At 39.9% G+C, this 21,734-nt stretch overlaps 1 protein-coding gene and 1 long non-coding RNA gene across 2 annotated transcripts; one reads left to right on the forward strand and one right to left on the reverse strand.

Moving 5' to 3' along the window:
• The first annotated feature begins 2,204 nt into the window (after positions 1 to 2,204).
• On the forward strand, positions 2,205 to 4,669 carry LOC148157916 (uncharacterized). The gene is made up of 2 exons (XR_015764012.1): positions 2,205 to 2,340; positions 4,014 to 4,669. It is a non-coding gene; the product is annotated as an uncharacterized LOC148157916 (long non-coding RNA).
• Positions 4,670 to 14,435: 9,766 nt separating this feature from the next.
• On the reverse strand, positions 14,436 to 20,945 carry LOC106933020 (growth hormone secretagogue receptor type 1-like). Its single transcript, XM_015012050.2, has 4 exons — positions 20,657 to 20,945; positions 18,713 to 18,888; positions 16,933 to 17,785; positions 14,436 to 15,001 (listed from the first exon to the last, which is right to left on the reverse strand). Exons 1-4 carry the CDS (start codon positions 20,790 to 20,792, stop codon positions 14,436 to 14,438), a joined length of 1,731 nt encoding a protein of 576 aa, XP_014867536.2. The 5' UTR covers positions 20,793 to 20,945.
• Between the last annotated feature and the right edge of the window lie 789 nt (positions 20,946 to 21,734).

The raw sequence follows: 21,734 nt of genomic DNA on the forward strand, positions 1-21,734 counted from the left end.
CATTTTTTCACTGTGCCACAAAATGTTTTTCCTCGACAACTGGAAGTTTTGACATACTATTCTGGAAACTCACCTCTATTTTTCTCATGAGATATTTTAAATTTTTTAATTAAGCCTGCTATTCTGGAGAGCGCACCTCTACTTTTCTGACAAGTAAAATTCTGACCCTCACAAAGGCTACAAGGACACTGAATCCTTCAGTCACCCAAAAAAATAAATAAAATTCTTTTCCCGACACACGCTGTTGTAGTTTTGTCCCAGGCAAACATTCGGTCTAAATAAAAGCTGTGAAGCCGTGGCATACCTTTTTTAATTTCAGATGCAGATGGATTGAGGCAACTTCTGATATCCAATTTTGTGCTGGAAATTCTTTCTAATTTTATTTTTAATGGAAAAACAACACCTCACATCAGAAAAGCGTGGAAAGAAATTCTCAAACTCTGTGGTTTGCTCATCCTCACTTCCATCTGGGGTCAGAAGCTGACCCTTAATCATACTGCTTCATGGCTGACCAGTCGAACGGTCAGTTGTGCATAATGTGATTTATGCTGATGACAGTGGTTTATCTCTCTGAATCACACTGTTTTGATTGAGGCTGCAGCAGTATCGTGTGCAATTAGTCTCTTTTCAATCAGGTCCTATTGAGAATCAGAGGGAGTGTTTTTTTGTTGTTTTTTTTTTTTTACCCGTGGCCTTGCAGAGGAACGGAATGAGATGACGGTGGACTTCCAGAGAACATCTCCCACTTCCCTCCTCTCACCATCGTCAGCAACACTTTCTTACTGCAGAACCCTTCCAGTTCGTGAAGCTCCATCTCTCCTATATCTCCTACCCCAAACGGACAATCTGCAATAGCTGACCAAGCCTAACGACTGGCAGCTAACATCTTTCCATCCAGACAATAAAGCAATGGCTCTGCTATATGTAGATAACATCTGAGTTCGTCCCTTATTGCCTGAATTCATGCACAGTTATACAAAGAACAAAATTATGTTAGTTGGGCTGTCAAGAAGGTGATAAATTATGGAGAAATAGTTTTATGTGAAACACACACAGCAGAAATAAGCTTAGGCGCAGGTTATGCTAATTAGTTAAATAAGTCCAAACTAGAGAGATGACCACAAAATGGCAGTAAAGTTCTGCAATAAGCACCTTCGTGTGTGTGGAAAAATCATCAACCAGCACTAATGGAACAGATACAATACTATGGCGGCATTAAGAACAGAAGCAGTTTGAGGCAAATTTGCGACAATAGTCCACAAGGGGTTTAATGCTGATGAAGTTATGAAAGTAGTGGAAGCTCCCACTACCCGTCGCCCAGAGCAACAGTCGGTAGCCAATGAGACTGAATGCAGATTGGTGGAGAGGCATTATTGCTGACCAAGGAGTTACACTGTCCTTTTCATTTTGTTTACTCTTTGGTGTTTTTTTTTTTGTTTTTTTTTTGTTGTTTTTTTTACCTCATTTGTATTCTGCAGAGCAGAAAAAATACAGTAGTGAAGTAAAGCCGTTCATTTCTCTGTTGTTGTTACTCTTATATCAAGAATACATCAGACATTGAAAACAAACCCCTTGTGGTGGTGATTGTCTCACCAACCTGGAAAAAGCCCCAGCTGAAATGCATCATTAAAAGCCTGAAGCTGCTTCGACATTTGTGTGTTTTTGATAAGAGGCTCGATTCTGCAACATTTGCCGTTATACAGCAGGAGCACGGAAGAGTTTCAGCAACTCGAGCAGGTCTCATTTGCTCAACTTTTAGGTTCGTATAGGAGAACAAACAAGGTTCTCTTATTGTTTTGGTTTTGTAAATTGCAGCGGAGGAGATGCAGCTGAAGCCGAATCCTGTTAGCATCCCAGGGAGCCGTTTCAGCTGCATTAAATTGAAGCTGTAGCTCCAACCGCTTTCACTTTATCCTGTTCAAGGCATAAGCAAACTAGCAGCCGCTTAGGGGCCCAAGGCCACTAAGGGGTCCCCTCAGTGGAGCAGATTTTTTTTTTTCTTTTTCAGTAATAATTTCTATATCAGTATAATATCAAAAACACATATTTTCACTGTGACGTTATTTGTTATTAGACTAATATATATTTGATAATGTATGTAGAAATTATTATTTTATCAATAAAAAGGAGAAAAAAAAAATTGCTCTCGGGGGCCACTGGTGGCCGCGGTAGGTACCGCATGCTTCGCCGGTTTCATGAGCTGCCGTGCAACGTTGCATCCAACCGTACAAAGCTCCGGTCAGAAGTTAAGTTAGCAAAACAATGTGTCAATAAAGGACTTATCCTTCAGGGAGAGAGAAGAGGAAGAGGAAGAATAGGAAAAAAAAATCCAAGATAAAGGTTTGTTTTAATGTGTCTTGGTAATGTAATGTAAAAGATTTGTAAAGCTGCTAATAGAAAATTAGCTTGAACGGTCCAGTTCAACAGCCAAACATTTATGCTAGAGTCTTTGTGTGAAACTGAGTTTTAACTTTAAATTAGTTTATTCTCATGGTTGGCTCTGTATATTTCTGAGGTATTTTTGGCTTCAAAACGCCGTGTTTGATAACGTTTGATAATAATTAAAACTTCTCAATGTTTGACATTGTTTAGCAAAATGTTTTTACGTCAGGCTACATAGCTGCTACATCGATTAGCTGCTCTATGCTGTACTTGGGGTTTACGAATGTTTGCTGCTGAGCATAATCATTTTGTGGCTAAAACTAATATTATTTTTACATCAACTTCTAAGTTGAAAAAAGACTCACTTGATATAAATGACATTTTTAATTATTGGAGTTACACTTAAGAGCAATTTATTTAATCAAAGAATGTCATGAATATGTGTGTAGGGCTGCACCGATTGCAGTTTTCTGGCCGATCCCTGGTTACCGGTCTTTAAAAAGCCTGACCTGCCAATTTTGATTTTATCTGATATGAAATTTTTTTGTCTGAAATGTCATTAAATATAGCAAGAAAGTCGGTGAGTTGGCAACAGTGAGGTGGATATTGTTAACTGTAAACGTTCAGACCTGACCTGGTTGGTCTGTCAGTCAAACCTCTCACTGCAGAGCAAAAGAGAACAGAGGCTGATTTTTAAACCTTTGCTGTCGAAGATAAGATTAGGGGATAAGATGGGCTTCACATGTAAGTATTGGCCAATCATGATCCTCCAAAATTAAGGAAATCGGCACCCAGAAATCAATTGGTTGATAAATCAGTTGGCCAATAAATGTATCCTATATTATACATGTATATAATGTAAACAGCATTGCCAGAGATGCAATAAGTTTATAGCATGTGTGTGAATGATCTAATGATCGGACGGCTGATTGCAGCCAGTCCACATTTTTAGCAGAACTAGAGGGCCCTAAAACTAAATTTCGCATAGGGCCTAATGGAGGCTTGGGTAGGCCCTGCCTGGGATGAGCACAGACAGAGGGATGGATGTGTAGCTGAGTTAATTTTATTTATTTATTTTTGTTCACTGATTTTAGATTTTTTTTTTTATTATTGATGTGTTTCCATTTTTGTAAAGCACTTAGTGATTTTCATGTCTGTGAAAGGTGCTATATAAATAAACTTTACTTTATTTATTATTTTTCTTATATATATATTTTTTATTATTATTTTTCCTTCTCAAAACTCATTTTCTTAGAATTGACATGTCTGTTGTCGCCTTTGCACTGCAGCAGGGCTATTTCTCTTTTATACTGCTTTTATTTTTGGTTCCTAATATTGTTCTGGGAGGACGGTTATTAGTGTTGCACAAAGCAAGATTCTGTGAGTAACTGCAGTAGCCAAGCAGAAGCTGCCTAACTGAGCTGCTGGTAAGATGCGTGCTAATGCTACCTCTCACTCTCAGTAATGTTTATAAAGTTAAAAGTAGTTCTCACAGTTTGCGTGTGGCATAAAAATATAATGTTAATCGTTTTTAAGTGTTTTAAAAACTTTGGGTTTGGTTAAAATTGAACTGTTGCTTTTATAAAGTTTGTCTGAAGTTTTCCCTCCCAAATGTGTGTCTTGGGCTGCAGGGATCTGACTGTGACCGTGTACCACACGAGTGGCCGGATCGCCGCCGAGATTCGCCCGTGGGCCGCAGAGGGTCCTGCTGCTGGTGCCGCTTGGGATCGGTCGGCTGGCGACGGGAGGGACTGAGCGCCGGAGAGGACTGCGCCCCCTCTTGGGCTAGCTAAGAGTCCATCCTTCCTTATACAGACTTACCCATTGACTCTGCCGCACATTCTTGCCTGCATCTTTTTTTTGTGATTAATTCTTTTTTATTCTTTTTATAAATTAACTTTTATCAGCTCGTTTTTAAAAACCTGTGCGCAGACTGAATGGCTTTATTTATTTCTTCCGTTGCAATGGCCAAACTACAAACTTCTGTGGAGACATTGTGATTTTAAAACTGAAGAAATTGAGTTCAATGGGAGAAATCCCAGACAGCGCACTGAAGAGATTAGAAATGAGCAGAATTGTATTGGAAGACAATTGCCAGAAAAAAAATGGAACACTTCAGATGGTTTATACAAACACTTTGAAGATGAAAATAGGATATATTTTTTCCAGATTTTTTTTTTTGTAATGATGTAAAATTAAATATATGACAAATGACTTATTTCCCCTCAATTTGGTTTTGGTCTGTCACATAAAATACAAATGGAATACATAAAAATTTAACATGGAACATGGTAAATGTTTTTTTATTTAAGAAGGTTTTGAAAAATATGAATAGCTTGCATATCTTTGCATGCTGCCTATATGTTTTCAGATGCTCTGCCATGTTGTAGGTCACACAGCGTAATCCTGGTTTGACAGAAGACGCACAACATCTTGCATGGCACTGTGCCATAATGAAATGAGTGCAGAGGTCCAGAACAGGAGGTGACAGGAAGCCGCCTTTCATCACGATGCTTGCTGCAGATTCAATCAGCTTTTATGTGTTGGTGACTCGCCTCTGTTTTCTTCTCACTTGACCTCATCCAAGTTTTTCCTTTTCTTTACAGACGTAATAACTCCAAGTAAACAAGAAATCGGCAAAGACATCTTAATATGTTCTACAGTCAAAAATTCTCGACAAAACCCACAGCTCCACAATAAATTATCAGTATTTATTATTCAATTTTCAGTTAGATAAAATTCTTCAAAATGTAGGAATACATGTTTATTGCTTGTCTTCTACACGTTTGTTTTACCTATGTCTTCTATTATATCTGAGTAACAGCACTAACCTGAATCCTTATGTTGGCAAAGTCACAGTAAATTTGCTTTAACTCATTTTTGGTTTTTGTCATGTAAAATGAGAAACTTAGACCTCTATTAAGTGTGCTCAACTAAAAAAGAATCCAAATTTTATTTAAGCCTGTTCTCGGTGGTTGCCAATCCACCTTGTCTTAAGACATATGCAACTGCGTATGCGCACATTCATGTTAGAGTGTGATGAAGCTGTGATAAAGGTAAGAAGAAACTGTTCAGAGTCTGGAGAAGCTTTTTTTTGGTTCCCCACAATAGCTGGTGTCTTACCAAAGAAGGTAAAAACAGAAACACACACAAACACATGTTTGTCTCGCTGTCTTTGTGGAAACTTTCCATTGACTTCCATTCACCCCAACTCTAACCAAAACTGGATTCACACCTTGGACCTAAACCTTGCCTCGAAACCAAAAACAGCAATTCTTCTTTGGGAGCAGTGAGTCCCCACGATGCATCAAATACAGGATACACACCCACACACAACAGGCTTCTACTGGCTCAAAAGAGTAACTCATTTGTGCTAATCAAGACTGAAGGAGTGTTTTATTGTGTAATTTCTCGAGGACAGTTGGATTAATTTAACAAAATGGCAAATAGTGGATATCCATCTCTGCCTGAAGATCAGGGTAGCCTGCTGATGAACAAAAGTTCTTCTGACATCACCTGTGAAACACTGGAGATAGAAAACGACAAACTCTGCCAGTTGGTGGAAGATCTGAGACGGACCGTCGAATGCTCCCAACCTGGCAGGAGATTCAGGCAATCGGTCTTGCAAGCTAAATATAACATGATAGCAAGTGAGAACAATGTACTTCAATCTCAAATCATGTCTCTTCGTGAAGAGCAGGAAAACATACAGCTTGAACATGAGAGTTGAGGTACATTGCCTGGAACGAAACTTTAAAGTCTGAAAATGCTCAGCTAATTGCAAGATTGGCTCTACAGCCTGAGGAGTACTTGGTGAGCAAGGGACCAGTTTCAGCTCTCCGAAAAGTTGGTGAGAGGGTAGGTACAGTTTTTAAGACCATGAGCCGAACAGCAACACTGAGGTACTGGTTACCAGAATGGCTCTTCTAAATCCATGCTGGTATCCCTCTGAAAACTTGCTGAAACTGGTTCCAGAGAAACGGGTCACTTTGCTGATCCTGGTTCCAGAGAAACGGGTCGCTTTGCTGATCCTGGTTCCAGAGAAACGGGTCGCTTTGCTGATCCTGGTTCTAGGGAAACGCGTTGCTTTGCTGATCCTGGTTTCAGAGAAACGGGTCGCTTTGCTGATCCTGGTTCTAGGGAAACGCGTTGCTTTGCTGATCCTGGTTCTAGGGAAGCAGGTCGCTTTGCTGACACTGTTTCTGCGCCACCCAATGGATGTGAGGAGACGTCAGTTTTCTGCTCCATGTTTCACTAAATATCCGCCAGCAGTGCTACTGATTGCTAACAGCTACTGATCTTAGGCAGGATTTTGTTCACCCAACCAAAGAAAATGTATCCACAGATCCAACCGTTAAACACAGTCACAAAATCCATTGAATAGATTTTCTACCCTTCATTGATTTACTCGAGCTTCGATCAATATACCCTGTATATAGAGATATCCAGACCACTGCTAAAATATTTTTTGTACGTACAAACTCCCTGGGACAAGCTAGAGATTCAATTCAAGATGCCGAGTAAACACAAATTAAAAGCCAGCAAAGAGGGATCCGAAGGCGACCCTAGCAGCGAAGTGGAAACCGAGCAGATGGAGGAGGTTAACGTTAGCTCCCAGACTTCTGAAGCTAACCTCCTGGAAGCAATTTCAACTATGGGAGATTATAACTTCGAATCAAGAAATTAAAGACACAATTGGAGTGTTCTTTCTCTTAGCCTAACATTTTCAGACGTTAAAGTCATGTTTTGTTGGCTAAGCTACTCGATCTAATCACAGTTCTCCAAACTGTTTCTCTGGAACCACTTTCAGCAAGGCGGCCAGTTTTACCAGAACAACCAGAAGGATTAGAAAATCCATGCTGGTATCCAGTACCTCAGTGTTCCTGTTCAGTACATGGTCTGGAAAACTGTACCTACCTCCTACCGAAGTTTCGGAGAGTTGAAACTGGCCCCTGTCTGTCCTGGTTCTTGATCTTCTGGTGCTCCTCATTCTGCTGTTGAGTCAATCTTTCCCTTAGCCTAGCATTTTCAGACGTTAAAGTCATGTTTTGTCGGCTAAGGGACTCGATCTCCTCACAGTCTCTGTCGTACTGGCTCAGGAGATCGCCTAACTCCTCTGAAAGACTCTTCAGGTCTTCGGATCGCTTTTCAGTGCACAGCTGTGCCCTTGACAAGCTCATCCGAAGCTGCTGGAGTCTTTGTTTGAGAGTCGGTCGGGCTATTTCCAGGTGACGCACTTCAGCTCTCATGTCTTCATGTTTCAGCTGTGTGTTTTCTTGCTCTGCACGAAGAGACATAAACTGAGCATGAAGTGCATCATTCTTACTTGCAAGCATGTTATATTTTGCTTGCAAGTCTGGTTGCCTGGAACTCCTGCCAGTTTTGGAGCACTCGATCATCCTTCGGAGTTCTTGGTTTTCCTTCTCCAGTTTTCCGCCGAATCCCGCATTGGCAAACTGGAAGACAGCGTCGCCTCACTAACAAGTAATGAAGCGTCCATACAAAAGAAAATCCGCGGTTGAAGACTGCACTTGAAGCTAACTTCACTGCGGTCCGTAAACGCAATATAAACTTTGAACTGATATTCCCAGCAAAGATGAGGATTTTCCACCGCGGTAATCAACGAGGTGGAAGAACACACATACACACACACACACACACACACACACAAGAACTCATCCTGTGTGTACTTTTAAGTGATATCGTAATTGATATTGTTATATATGTATGTGTTGTTGTTTGTGGCTATGGTTTCTCTATTCTCTGTTGTTTTTTTTTCTCTCTTTTTCTGCAGACATGTAGGGAGTCGTCTTATTTTTACTTTATTCTTTGTTCTCTCCTCTATTTTTATTACCTTTAAATTTAAGCTTTTTCTCACATCTTTCTCCCTTTTTTCCATCTCAGTGTTCATTATATTTTAATAAACCCTTACCCTTATGTGTACATACATATATATATATATGTGTGTGTGTGTGTGTGTGTGTGTGCGTGCGTACATGTGTTAGGGATGCACCAATTTAATTTTTTTTTACCTTCAATACAGATATCTGAGGTTTAGTATTGGAAAATACCAATCCGATACAGAAAAACAGCTGAATTGACTTAAAACGTTTCATTTTCTAAACAGAGAGAGAAATGTACTGAATTTACAAATGTATTTGATAACTCTGCACCAGTACAGCACAAGTAAATACGCCAATAACTTACCAATAGCACACTTTTTCAAACATGTAAAATAAACACAACTTTCATTTGTTCCATCTGTGAAATTTTGAGTATAACGGTCAATATAAAAATAAATAATAAATAAACTGATACTGAAAAAAAACAACAGGCTGAATTCCTTGGTGAGAAATGTAAAACAAACTGCAACAAACCTTCTTTTGAATGGGTTCAGAAAGTCCAATTAGGAATTCTAAATATAATTTAAAATAAATAATAATAAAAGTATTATGTCGCTCACAGCATGTAGCATAGAATTAGACTGAATAGATCTGCCCTTATGGATGGGAAACATTATCACCGATACCTGAACTAGAATTTTTTATTTATTTTAGGATCGATCCAGATATTAATATCAGATCGGTGCGTCTCTAATTTATATGTACATGTACTAACAATTTAAATATCTCCTGAAAGTTGCCATTTTGAGCAACTCTATTGTCGGTGTAGATTCTGCTTTCTTCCGTAAGTCTTGTACAGATTTTACTGCAGTCACAAAACCAGGCTTTCAGGCTCCACACCAGCAAAGAGCTCTGATCGTCTTAAGTTTTGTTACCCAGACGATCTTAATCCATAACCCATCTGTTAACTCCCTACCTAAGAGGTCTCCGCTGAAATCCCTCCTCCTGTGCCACATGGCCACTGGTAATGAATGCCGGTTGTAAACCTGACTGGAAGTTTCTCCACATTTTATTATTAGATTCTTCAATCATTTAATGCGGGGCTACTAGCCATGCTGAGGGGGCTTACCACCCGTCTGTAGGAGGGGGACTTAGAAGGCGTGAGACTCTGAAAAGACTCTGAAAGCCCTTTAAGCATAAATTTGTTCTGTAAAAGTCTCTTGCTTTCATGTGCAAGATTGTCGACTATTTAATGAAACATGTAAATCTACCTTTACAATGATGCCGGACTAAAGCTTGCTTTGGTCCTTATGAGATGTGGCTCCTTAGGTGTAGGCTAGATTCCATAAAATGTAACAGGATGTACAGACTATTGGATTTAAATCAGAGAGAGAGATGCATGGTGTTCATTCCTGCTGCTATCACGTCTGGGATCCTTTCCGAGACATAAATGCTGTTCGGTTATGGATAATTGTTCCTGTAGCGCTCTTTAAGCAAGACGGAGACAAAGGCCAAGTAAACAACCTCTCAAAGTTTATCTACAAAAACAATTTGAAACTGTTTTTTCTATACATTTGGTGCCATGAATGAAAAGGATACCTGGCTAGCAACAAGAAAAGACCCAAATATGTGGTGTGGATTTATGGTTAGCCTCCAAAAACAATACTTTGTAATAATTTTTGTCATTTTGAGGTAATGCCTAGTTCACACAGAAAGACTTTTATGCTGTTTTTTGTCCTGATTTTTCCTTCTGGAAATCTTCACCCTGATTGGCTCTTAAGATAAACTTAAGAAAAATTCCTGTCTTGTGTTGTGTTGAAAGTGATCTTGTTCGTTCAGAAGGACATGGAGATTGGTCCGATCTAAAATATTCAATCCGTTTGATTGTCTTGGCCCGATTTGACATTGTGTGTATTGTTCCCTGAGGACAAACCAACTGGTTTGGCAAATCAGAAACCGAGGTGAGGGAAACATGGAGGAGAATCCAAAACACACTGAAGATAAAACAACTGCCACAGTGCACCATAAAGTCCTTTGGAAATGTCTATGAACTGTAATCTGATCTCACGTTTGGTCTCTGCTCGACACAACACACCGTACGACCAAACCTGTTCTAACTAAGAGGGTTTTTAATCGTCATCTGTGGTGTCTCTCAGGTTTTGAAAAGCGGGCGACAATTTTAAAATCTTGCTGTGTGAACCAGACATAAGTGGCCACATCTTTGATGGATGCAGAACACTGATAGGATGACACAGCAGAATATGGAGCACAGGAGTTTGTGAAAAGGTAGCGCAAGAACAGACTCAAGAAAAGATGCAAGAAAAAACATAAGAATATGAAAGGGAACTATGGCACACATCATACACACACACACACTCACACCAGACACACGCACGCACACACACACACACACACGAGGTAATCATGGCACAAGGAACAACTGTGATTAATTCCTGAAGGAGGAAACAAAACAAGAGAACCAAAGCGTAAGGGCTTAACGTGACAGGAAACAATCTGATCCAAAATATCAGAAGACTTTGATATATGTCCCACAAAAAAAGAAGCTAAAAGACCAGAGCTAAGCTAAAGTAAAGAAAACAAGGCAGCGATCAAAACCATTTCTTCACAAAAAACTCAACTCATGTCTTGACACAGATTCTCAGTTGGATACAGGTCTGGATTCTAAAATATAAAATGACCACAGATCAGACACATCTGTTTGTGGCTCTTTCACATTTTTGTCGCACAGCCCCATCTGCTGGTAGACAACATGTAAGGCCCTTTAGCTGGACCACAGTCTCTTAGACCAATTGTCTTGGATGAAGCTCTATTACTTCATTGAGGAGTTATACAGAACATGTAGTAATGTAAAAGATGATAATGTTAACCAGTTAACATGCTAATAATATTTGAGAAGCATCCATAACAGGGCTGCCTGTCAGGTCAGTAGAACATGTTGAGTTTTATAACCCTAATGTTTTTATACTGCACTATTTCTTGATGTCTACAGTCTACAAACTGTAACCTTCGTTTCAAACATGATCTGGATTTTTGGACACATGACTACATAGGAGAGTTGGATTTGCGATACACTGTCTTACTTCTTAAGGCCAGCAGAGAGCAGTGTCCCTTCAACTTTGTCTGCAAGGTAGCATAAGGTTCCTTTCAGATGGGAGGAGATAGGTAAACTGTGAAGCCAAAGACCCTCAGAAAATCTGAAAATAAACCCTTTTCTCTCGTATTTAAATGATAAGCCCCTTGTTGAATTATCCTAAAAGATAACTGCAAAGTAAACACTAAAAGTGTCTTTAAACAGCAGTCTCTTCAACAGGATTTAGACAGTTTATAAAAAGTATGAAGAGTACTGCTAATTTCCTAACTAATACACCAGATTCTATGTTAGGCTTTGGGGACTGACAGACATGAGGAGAATTTTGATAGCTGAACCATCCAGTGTAGTCTCATTGGTAACAATGTTATGATAGATCCATAAAGCTGAGGCAAAACAGTACCGGAAAACCACAAAACAAACAAGCATCAGATGACACCAACTGTCTTTGGGTTATGGATCTAGAAGCTTACAACAAGATGTATCAGTGGCAATTACCCAGAGCACATCCGAGAAAAAGTGTGTAAACTTGGACCCCATCAAGCCCTAGAAAATAGTAAATCTTCTTATTGAAATGTAAATAAATTAGGATAGTCAATGTTAACATGTTAGCTTGTGGTTAATCTAAAAAGTTTCAGGCGTTAATATTAATATCGTTACCTATTTTGAGCTAAAAGCCTCTCCTCCGAGGAGGGTTACTTAGTTCAAAGCAGCACGTTACACTGTTTTATGCAGTGGTGCAATGCAGAGATGCAAACGCGACTCGCGAGTTAAAATATGAAAGAGTAAAATCAGACTTGATGAGCTCAATGGCAATTTCGCTTAAACAAAAACATCGCGGTTAGAGCATCGCGGTTTCCAGAGTCTGTAAACCGCGATGCGGCCGTCCCGAGTTCGAATCCCGTCTTTTGCTCCTTTGCCGCATGTCTTTCCTAGCTTCTCTCTGCTCACGCCCTGTTAGTCAGATTACTGTGAAATAAATGCAAATTTACACAAAAAAAAGAAAGAAGAAAGGAAAAACCATGATGGATGTCTGGATAAAACCAAGGGAACCTACTTTTTGGGATTATCTAAACACATCCCCGTTTTTGTAAAAATCGTTTGAAGCTAAAGTCCTTCTTTTAAACGTTCCTGAATATGAAAACCTAGAAAACTAAGATGTTTGGTTTGAGATAATAAAACATTTTGAAAATGTGCATTTTTACGTTTCAAGTATATTGACTAATCGTGATTAATCATATCATTATAATATGATACATCATGATTCAATTTTTAACTGATTGATAGCACTAAAATAAATACAAATTATTATGTAGTGCATTTTCTGATTATGTAGGTTCTACTGTGTATATCCATAATAATAATAATAATAAACAGTAATAGAGTAATAGCCATTTGTACGTAAGCAAAGTAAGAAAATTAGTCACCATTACAACTGTAAGCAGTCTTTAATAGGTAAATGTGAACATAAATACAAAAAAATATGTAAACATCTTACAGCTTATATTAAATCTTTTAACATGTCAAATGATCAGAACATAAAACATTCAGCATCCACCTTTGATTTAGAGCCAAAGTGTGCGTTATACCAGTTGTACATTAACTGTAAATTCACCAGGAGCAGAGAAAGCAATGAGAAACATTCATCACTGTCCATGTCTTACACGCTCGTCATAAAGGAGAGTTTCATGTCCATTTCAAATCGAAATCTCAAGACCATATTTCTAAGAACACGGTTCTTAGAAAAGAAAAGAAAAAAAATATTCAACACCTTGCAGGAATAGGCTGGATTACAGATCCAATCTAATCAATTGTCCCTCGCCCTGAGGCCACTGCGCCCGCTGGACTTCAGGAAATCCATTCTCAATCGTTACCTGCTGACAGACGAGCCAGCATCGGAGGAAATGTCCTTTACACAAGACATGAAACTCTAACTGCCATCAAATAAAGGCATTTGTAGCCGTATCTGCCACATCAGTGTCCATAATGTGATATATGTTACATAAAACACATCGACCTGAATGAAACTACATGAATCAATGAAATAGCCCTGCCTCGTTTGTCTGTGTGAGGTGAATATGTGCGAGTGTGCTTGTGCAATCACATTTTTATGCATTTACACACAAATATGCATATTGAAGCAACCTTGGCATTATAAAGAGATTTAAATACTTACATTCTTAACCTTGGCTTAATCTTTTCCAGATCCTGCAGGACAGAAACTCTGCCAATGAGAAAGACGGTCTGTCCATTCAGTCCTACAAAACGACCAGGTTATGATCTTAACTTATTGAAAAATTATGTAACACAAAGCATCAAACAACGAACAAGCATATGGAAATTCCTTAAAAGTAATTAGAGATCACAGATATTTATATGCACTGTATAAATAAGACACATAACCATTTAGTTCCTGGTCATTGTCATCAGACAATGAATTGCATTAAATGTTTCCTTTTTGTGCTAAAATATATCTCTTAAAACAGTAGAGATAAACTTAGAAAATATTGTTTGAATGAATCAATGTTATGAGAATTGTTTGTGTTTTTATCACATTTAGTTTTGTTCTATTTTTCTTGTTTTTATTCATCATGTAACCTCATGACTTGTTTAAATTCTCGAATTTGTTAACACTTTTGGTTAGTATATTCTATAATGTGGTTCATTCAATGGAATTAAATTAAAAAATACTTTATTAATCCTTAAGGGAAAAATGTTTTTGTAACTCATATTGCTCAAGATTCTTAAAGAATTGCTATGTCTTCTTTTTCACTCTTAATGTGTCAGTTTGAGTTTACCAATTTGTAATTTCAAGTTTGATGTCCTGAGATTTATATTAAAAAATACATATTTATTCCTAATTTCATGTACACTTTTGCTTCATTTCCTGTGGATTTGTTGTGAATTGCTGTATTAATCCCCTCTGCCAGAAGACTGAAAACTTGTCATCTGGCCTTTTTTAGAATACTTCAAAACATTCGGCCAAATCAACACAAAAGTGGTTCTCAAGACATAAAAATAACCTTCGTCCATGCCATTCCAGCCCTGAGCCCTAAATCTGTGGGGTGAGCTGGAGAGAACATTGCCGCTCTGTTGTTAGCTTACAAAGTGGTGGTGGAGTGCCGAGCCGTGAGCGTGCGCAGGCGGTGAGGGTGTGTGTGAGAGCGTTTGTGTATGAGGCTGTGAACAGCCAGTCTGTACCTGGCAGACATCAAGTTATAAAGTAACGGATTGACAGCGGCACTGAGGTAGAAGAGGACAGAAGACACGAGATTAAAATACTGAGACAGATAGTACAGAAAATACATGTGAGTGTCAGGGTGAGAGTGTGTGTTGTTTAAGAGAGCGTTGTGTGCAACGTCAACATAAAGGTCCGGGGGCGTCGTGGTGTACGCGTTCATGGTGGTGGTAAGACGGCCGGGACTTTGTTTGACCTGTTGGGGGCTTCCAGTAACCGCAGTCCTGTTTGCCACTTCATAGGTTGTACTGTTGTGAAACTGTCTTTTTGTCCTAATTTTCTCGAGAGCGCTGGTGTTCGCGTCAATGTGGGAGGTTGCGTTCATGTAGGCGTCCTGTCTCTCAACGATGGAGCCGAGAGAAAGGGATAAAATAGTCCGGCCGACGTGGAAGGGAAGCCAACAGAGCACAAATGCCAAGACGATCACTCCTGGTGGAGGTAAAGACGGAGAGGAGAGAGAATTTAAGAGAGTGACGTGATCGTAAAGTAAAACCTGCACAGACATACTAAACTTTTTACAGAATTTCAAGCAGCTACTTCTTCAGAAAAAAAAAAAAACAGTTATCCTTTGTACACATTTTAGTTGTTGGCATCAACAAGTAAAATATCTGCATAAAAGTAGCACTGAGACAAGTTATAAACAACTTGTTAGCATTGTGACAGGCTAACAAGTTGCTAGCTCTTATAGACTGACCTTGAATTAAAATTTCCTTCCAACGGTTGTGTGAAACCGAAACTAGAGAGCTATTGTCAGCATTTAATGTGACAGGATGAGATTTGATCATCTGTACTTCAAAATGCAATTCACTGACGAGGGTGAAGAGGAGCCAGAGACTCTGAGTGTCAGAGACTCTGACTCTGAGCGTTCAGAGACTCTGACTCTGAGCGTTCAGAGACTCTGACTCTGAGCGTTCAGAGACTCTGACTCTGAGCGTTCAGAGACTCTGACTCTGAGCGTTCAGAGACTCTGACTCTGAGCGTTCAGAGACTCTGACTCTGAGCGTTCAGAGACTCTGACTCTGAGCGTTCAGAGACTCTGAGCGTTCAGAGACTCTGACTCTGAGCGTTCAGAGACTCTGACTCTGAGCGTTCAGAGACTCTGACTCTGAGCGTTCAGAGACTCTGACTCTGAGCGTTCAGAGACTCTGAGCGTTCAGAGACTCTGAGCGTTCAGAGACTCTGACTCTGAGCGTTCAGAGACTCTGACTCTGAGCGTTCAGAGACTCTGACTCTGAGCGTTCAGAGACTCTGAGCGTTCAGAGACTCTGACTCTGAGTGTTCAGAGACTCTGACTCTGAGCGTTCAGAGACTCTGACTCTGAGCGTTCAGAGACTCTGACTCTGAGCGTTCAGAGACTCTGACTCTGAGCGTTCAGAGACTCTGAGCGTTCAGAGACTCTGAGCGTTCAGAGACTCTGAGCGTTCAGAGACTCTGACTCTGAGCGTTCAGAGACTCTGACTCTGAGCGTTCAGAGACTCTGACTCTGAGCGTTCAGAGACTCTGACTCTGAGCGTTCAGAGACTCTGACTCTGAGCGTTCAGAGACTCTGAGCGTTCAGAGACTCTGACTCTGAGCGTTCAGAGACTCTGACTCTGAGCGTTCAGAGACTCTGAGCGTTCAGAGACTCTGACTCTGAGCGTTCAGAGACTCTGACTCTGAGCGTTCAGAGACTCTGAGCGTTCAGAGACTCTGACTCTGAGCGTTCAGAGACTCTGACTCTGAGCGTTCAGAGACTCTGACTCTGAGCGTTCAGAGACTCTGACTCTGAGCGTTCAGAGACTCTGACTCTGAGCGTTCAGAGACTCTGACTCTGAGCGTTCAGAGACTCTGACTCTGAGCGTTCAGAGACTCTGACTCTGAGCGTTCAGAGACTCTGACTCTGAGCGTTCAGAGACTCTGACTCTGAGCGTTCAGAGACTCTGACTCTGAGCGTTCAGAGACTCTGACTCTGAGCGTTCAGAGACTCTGACTCTGAGCGTTCAGAGACTCTGACTCTGAGCGTTCAGAGACTCTGACTCTGAGCGTTCAGAGACTCTGACTCTGAGCGTTCAGAGACTCTGACTCTGAGCGTTCAGAGACTCTGAGCGTTCAGAGACTCTGACTCTGAGCGTTCAGAGACTCTGACTCTGAGCGTTCAGAGACTCTGAGCGTTCAGTCATTCAGAAGTCTGCATGACTACAGACTGCCAATTCAGCCTCATGAATGAAGTTTTCATTGTGATGCTTTATCTATGACCAAAGACAATGTTTCACCAACTCAAGACAATTGACTTTGCTTCTCACTTGTCTTCATACATTTTTCTCACTCATAATGGACTCTTGAGCTTTACACAGTTTGAAGGTTCATGGCAAGGCCCTCACCTAACATCTTCACTGTGCTTCGGTGACTCTGGTCTCTTCTGCTGCTCTTTGGGCGGAGCCACAATGTCCGTCCAATGAGAGTGTACACCAGGCCGAGGATGCAAAGGGGAACCAGGAAGTACAAGTTGGAGAGAATCATCATGGCGGACAAGAGACCTGAGGAGATGGCGTAGTGTGTACAGCGGCACTCCCTCCTGTCGATCTCTCCGCCACGGCTTGCATCGGCTCTCTCCTCTCCTCCTCCCCCCTCATCTTCTTTCTTTTTGTTTTGCTGATCTTTCTCAAATTCCATCTTCCCTTTCTCCTCATTTGGCTCCTCAGCTTCTTCTGATTTATCTTTAATGTCCCTTTGTTTCCATTCGGTTCCCTCTCTTGATCTGCTGTTTTTGTCGTCAAGCCATATAAAGTCTGTGAGGTCTTCACCCCATTCTACTTCCTCCTTCTCTCCCCACTTTATTTCCTCCAACCGTGGATCCAGCAAAGCCATGACTGCGCCTCCTCTCTCCGCTCTGCTCATCATTATCCCTCCCTGCTCTCCCTCTCCGCCCAGCCGGCCCCCATCCTCCCTCCACTGGTTGAGCCCAAACTCTTCTCCCCCGACGTCCTCCACTCCGACCATAATCAAGACGGGCGACGCGCTGACAGCCGCACCCAGCCACAGGCAGCCGATGATGACCCTGGTTCTGCGGCGTGTCACGACGGTCTTGGCTGTGATCGGCCAGCACACCGCCACATACCGCTCCAGGGAGAGGAAGGTGATGTGGAGGATGGTGTAGAAGGTGCAGCACTCTGAGAGGAACATAGTCAGCTTACAGGCAAGGTCTCCCAGGGGCCATGGTCTGGGTCTCCAGAGCTGGAGGAGACAGAAGGACAAGTTCGATTAGCCAACACATTGATGGATATGTGGAAGTGGAAGGCAAAGAAGAAGATAATAAGGAAAAAAAGATGGCATACAATTGCCTTCCACCTAGGTTGCTCTGATATAATTAAATTCAGTTTACATGTACAGCCTAAATTCACAACAATGTCGTCTCAAGATGCTCGTCATTGACTTTACAGTCAGAATGTGCTGCAGTGGCAGCAGACAGGAAGACTTCCCTTCAGCAGGAGGAAACTCCCAGCGGAACCTGGCTCAGTGGAAGTGGACATCAGGGAGGTCAAACCCTGAAAAGGTTCGATTAGTTACCTTCAGAGCTAGCTTGGTAAAAAACCAGCCCCTTGTTCAATGCTTGGTCTGGACAGCAAGTATTGAAAATTGATCTTCAGGGATGCTCTCTAGTTCAATCTATCAGGGGACTACGCACAAACATTAGTCTGTAGACGTACAAGCATTAATGCCAATAGACTCCTGTAAATGCGGAAAAATTTGGGAAAAAATTTGTTCCAGTTTAAAATTTTGCATTACTTCAGTTTGTCTATGAGGCAATGTATTCATTAAATCAAAAATAGACTTTAAAGCCTATAGGTTTAATGGGTATGAACATTTTTGCAACAGTTTTGTGATTATTTCACTGGTACAGAAGAAATAGAGTGATTTAAGACCACTGTGAGTGTAGCACAACACTTGAAAGAAAGAAAACCTAATTCTGAAGGATTCTCCCTGAGGGGACAGCAGCAATAACTTGTTTAACCAATCATCACTGGTAACACTGAGATTTACAACATGGTCTGTTCCTTTCTCTCAAACAGGAAGGATGCTCCTTAAGAAAAAAAGAAAATCAACATTTCATGGCGTGATTGTGGCTGCATGTAGACAGAACTGAGTTCACCCTGAGTGTACCTTGTACAGATCCAGAGGGAGCAGAAGGAGAATCAGCAGGTCGCTGACCGCCATGCTGCTCAGGTACAGGTACGTGGAGCTCCTCATGTGTGGACGAAGCCACACCACCAGTATGGTTAAGATGTTCCCAAGAAGGCCGAATAACATCAGTGGAATATAAACCATCGTCACGCAAACTGGAACAAAACAAATAGATTGAAGTGTTTTAGAAGAACTTTCCTTTTTGTAGTTCTGAATGTTCAGATTGGGTTTTTAACCGAGACTTTTGAGAAAAAAAACAAAAAAAACAAACAATAAACCAACAAATGATGAGCAAACGAGCTGTGAGTGATGTTACATCATTAAAATGGGTCAAATTTTAAATCCAACAATAAATAAATGATAAATAAAGCAACAATATCTCCTTAAGAACTACAAAACTACAACGATTTTCAAAGTTTGCATATATTTCTTTAAATGATTGTCAGACTTTGCATAGTGATAATATATTTGTAAAAAAAAATAAAAATAAAAAAAGTAAAGTGTGGGTTGAACAAAATTATTGAAGTCCATGTCCTTAGGTTCGTAAAAAAAGATTTTAGTCTAAAATTCTATGACATTATTTTAGATTGAATAAGATCTTAAAAGTTCACTTCTGTCTTAGTCCTTCTCAGACTAGCCATTAGCTTTAGCCTAATGGACCGTCCAGGATTTAAACAAATTGACGATTCGAAAAAGAAAAAATAAACAACAATGGAAACCGTTTGAGAATATTGTGACTGGCTAATCAATGTTTTCCTAGAGTCTGGATTATGTTTGATATTCTGTGGTTTGTAATCTAAAAGACAAAAGAAAGAAAGTTGCCTGGTTGCTTGATTCTTTCTGTTTGACGTCGTTGGAGTGTCTACTCATCTAAATTTATCTCTGGAAGCACAGAGGAGCCCTTTGTCACTTTTAAATATTTCATGTGGCAGGATTTTTGGTAGAAAAGAAAATATTACATGAAGATGTAAGAGTGACAGAAAGAATACAGATGATTTGTTGTCACTGGGAGAAAACAGCTGCTAGCAAACCATTAACCGCAAACAATGCTAATGCTGCCATCTGCTCCAAGCAACTGGCTCTAAACTAAATGATTATTTCGCTGTTTTGTTAGTGAGTCAGCATTTCCTTTTCTCCAATTTAGAATCTAAAATACTTGGACTCAACATGAACTGGATTGTCCTAGAATGAGCAGGGGTGATTCCAGTTTTATATTTGTGAAAAATGTATTTTTGAAAAAAATTAAATAAATAAAAAAATAAATACCAAAAGAATTTCCACACAAAAAAAAGAAAGAAAATTAAAAACTAGAACAACCAAAGATTGTTCAGTGTATGGAAACAGCAACATTAATGTTAGTTACATTGAATACTGATTACAAATTCGTTAAAACACAGTTTTACTATTTGTGAAATCTTCACTCTCTGAAAACTGAAAACAAGCTGATTTCCCTCAAAATATGTTCAAATCTCCTCTTATTCTCATTAATCTTTCTTGCGTCTACAACCAGATGACTGAGTAAAGACTGGAATGACAGTGGATTGTCTGAATTGCCTAAAAATCATTTAGCAAAAATTGACATTTTCTTTGAAAATAGCAATCAGTTCCTCTCTGTCCAAAGTAAACAATGACAACAAACTGAAAATCTAGCTAGCTGAATTTGTTGAGGGACAAATTCAGACTTTTCAAAGTATAATAAGTATCTATCTTTTCTGTAATCCATTCTAATTGTGCTCAGAAGTGAAAATAATCACAATGTGTTTCACAGCAGTTTGCATTGTTTCAAATTTTGACCTAAAGCCTGTCAGTGGCCATCTTGATTTGGCTCTATCATCTATGGTAGAGTCCTCAACTTTAGTTCAAATTTCTAGAACACATAAAACTTTTTGCTTGTTTGTTTGTTTGTTTGTTTTTTCTACCTACCTAACTCAATCAGTCCAAACATGGGTTCCTCCCAGTAGCAGTCCTGGGTTTTGCATTCCTCCTGGAGTCTTGATGCTAAGCTGCAGTTTTTGCCTTCACAGCCACTGCTCATGTCTTCCAAGTCTGTCAGATCCATGCTGATGTGCAGGCAGGGTTGGATTGACAGAAGGAGGCAGAGGGGAGCAGTATGTCCCCCAGGATACGGGCAGCAGAGGTGACGCACAGTGATGGATTTCCTATGACACTCGATGGCCACCAGCAATGAGGAGGAAGAGCTAAAGGCAGGAAGAAACCCCCCCCCCCCCAACCACCAAAACTCATTTACTTCATATCGCCTGCTACTGTAATGCATTCAAAACATGAAATAAGTGAGCAAATGGAGGAAATAGCATGTGACATTTTACATTTAAGCATAAAACTTAAAATTACACATAAAGGAAAAAAGGTTTTTGTTCAATATTTTTAGGTGAATCTAAATACAAATACATATTTTAATCCTAAATGTAATATACTCACTGACTGAGAAGAGCTTCAGCACAGAAAGGGGCGAGCTGACTGTGACCGCATAAATTTAAATCATTAATAACTAATCTAATTTTTAACATAAATAACAATGAGAGAAAATCAAGTTGGAAATTAACATCAGTCCAGCACCTTCTACTCTTAAACATTAAACAAAATATAATAAATAACCCTAAAAACAGAGCAATAACTCCCAATGAACAGCTGACAGCAGTTCACTGTTGCAAAATAAATGGACAACATTTTAGCTAATGTTGTCCAATCATGAATAATTTTGCCAAAACATGGTAAAACTATACATGAAACACTGTATTTAATTACATTTGTCTATAATATGTCTTCAAATATAATACTTGTAAAAAGAACAGAGAACTGATCGTGATCATACCACAGTTACAAACGGCAACAGAAAAAGGGGACGAGCTGTCGGTTACTGGTTGCTATGGTAACCACCAACTGTCAAAAGAAGTGTGCCAATAAATGTCAGGAGAAATAAACTAATTTTACATATATCTATAAAAGTAATTTTAACTAATGTATTTACTAAAATTACTGA

Source organism: Poecilia mexicana, unplaced genomic scaffold, assembly GCF_051168715.1.
Source record: "Poecilia mexicana isolate PSO_F unplaced genomic scaffold, ASM5116871v1 scaffold_8, whole genome shotgun sequence".
Taxonomy (NCBI): domain Eukaryota; kingdom Metazoa; phylum Chordata; class Actinopteri; order Cyprinodontiformes; family Poeciliidae; genus Poecilia; species Poecilia mexicana.

What these genes read in the sequence shown, in the direction of transcription:
- LOC106933020 (XM_015012050.2), bottom strand. Translation starts at nt 20,792, where the DNA reads ATGGATCTGACAGACTTGGAAGACATGAGCAGTGGCTGTGAAGGCAAA. An exon ending in GTTTGGACTGATTGAGTTAG is followed by an intron (nt 18,889 to 20,656) that starts GTAGGTAGAAAA and finishes GTTTTGTTCCAG; the next exon opens with TTTGCGTGACGATGGTTTAT. An exon ending in AAGCACAGTGAAGATGTTAG is followed by an intron (nt 15,002 to 16,932) that starts GTGAGGGCCTTG and finishes TACCTCCACCAG; the next exon opens with GAGTGATCGTCTTGGCATTT.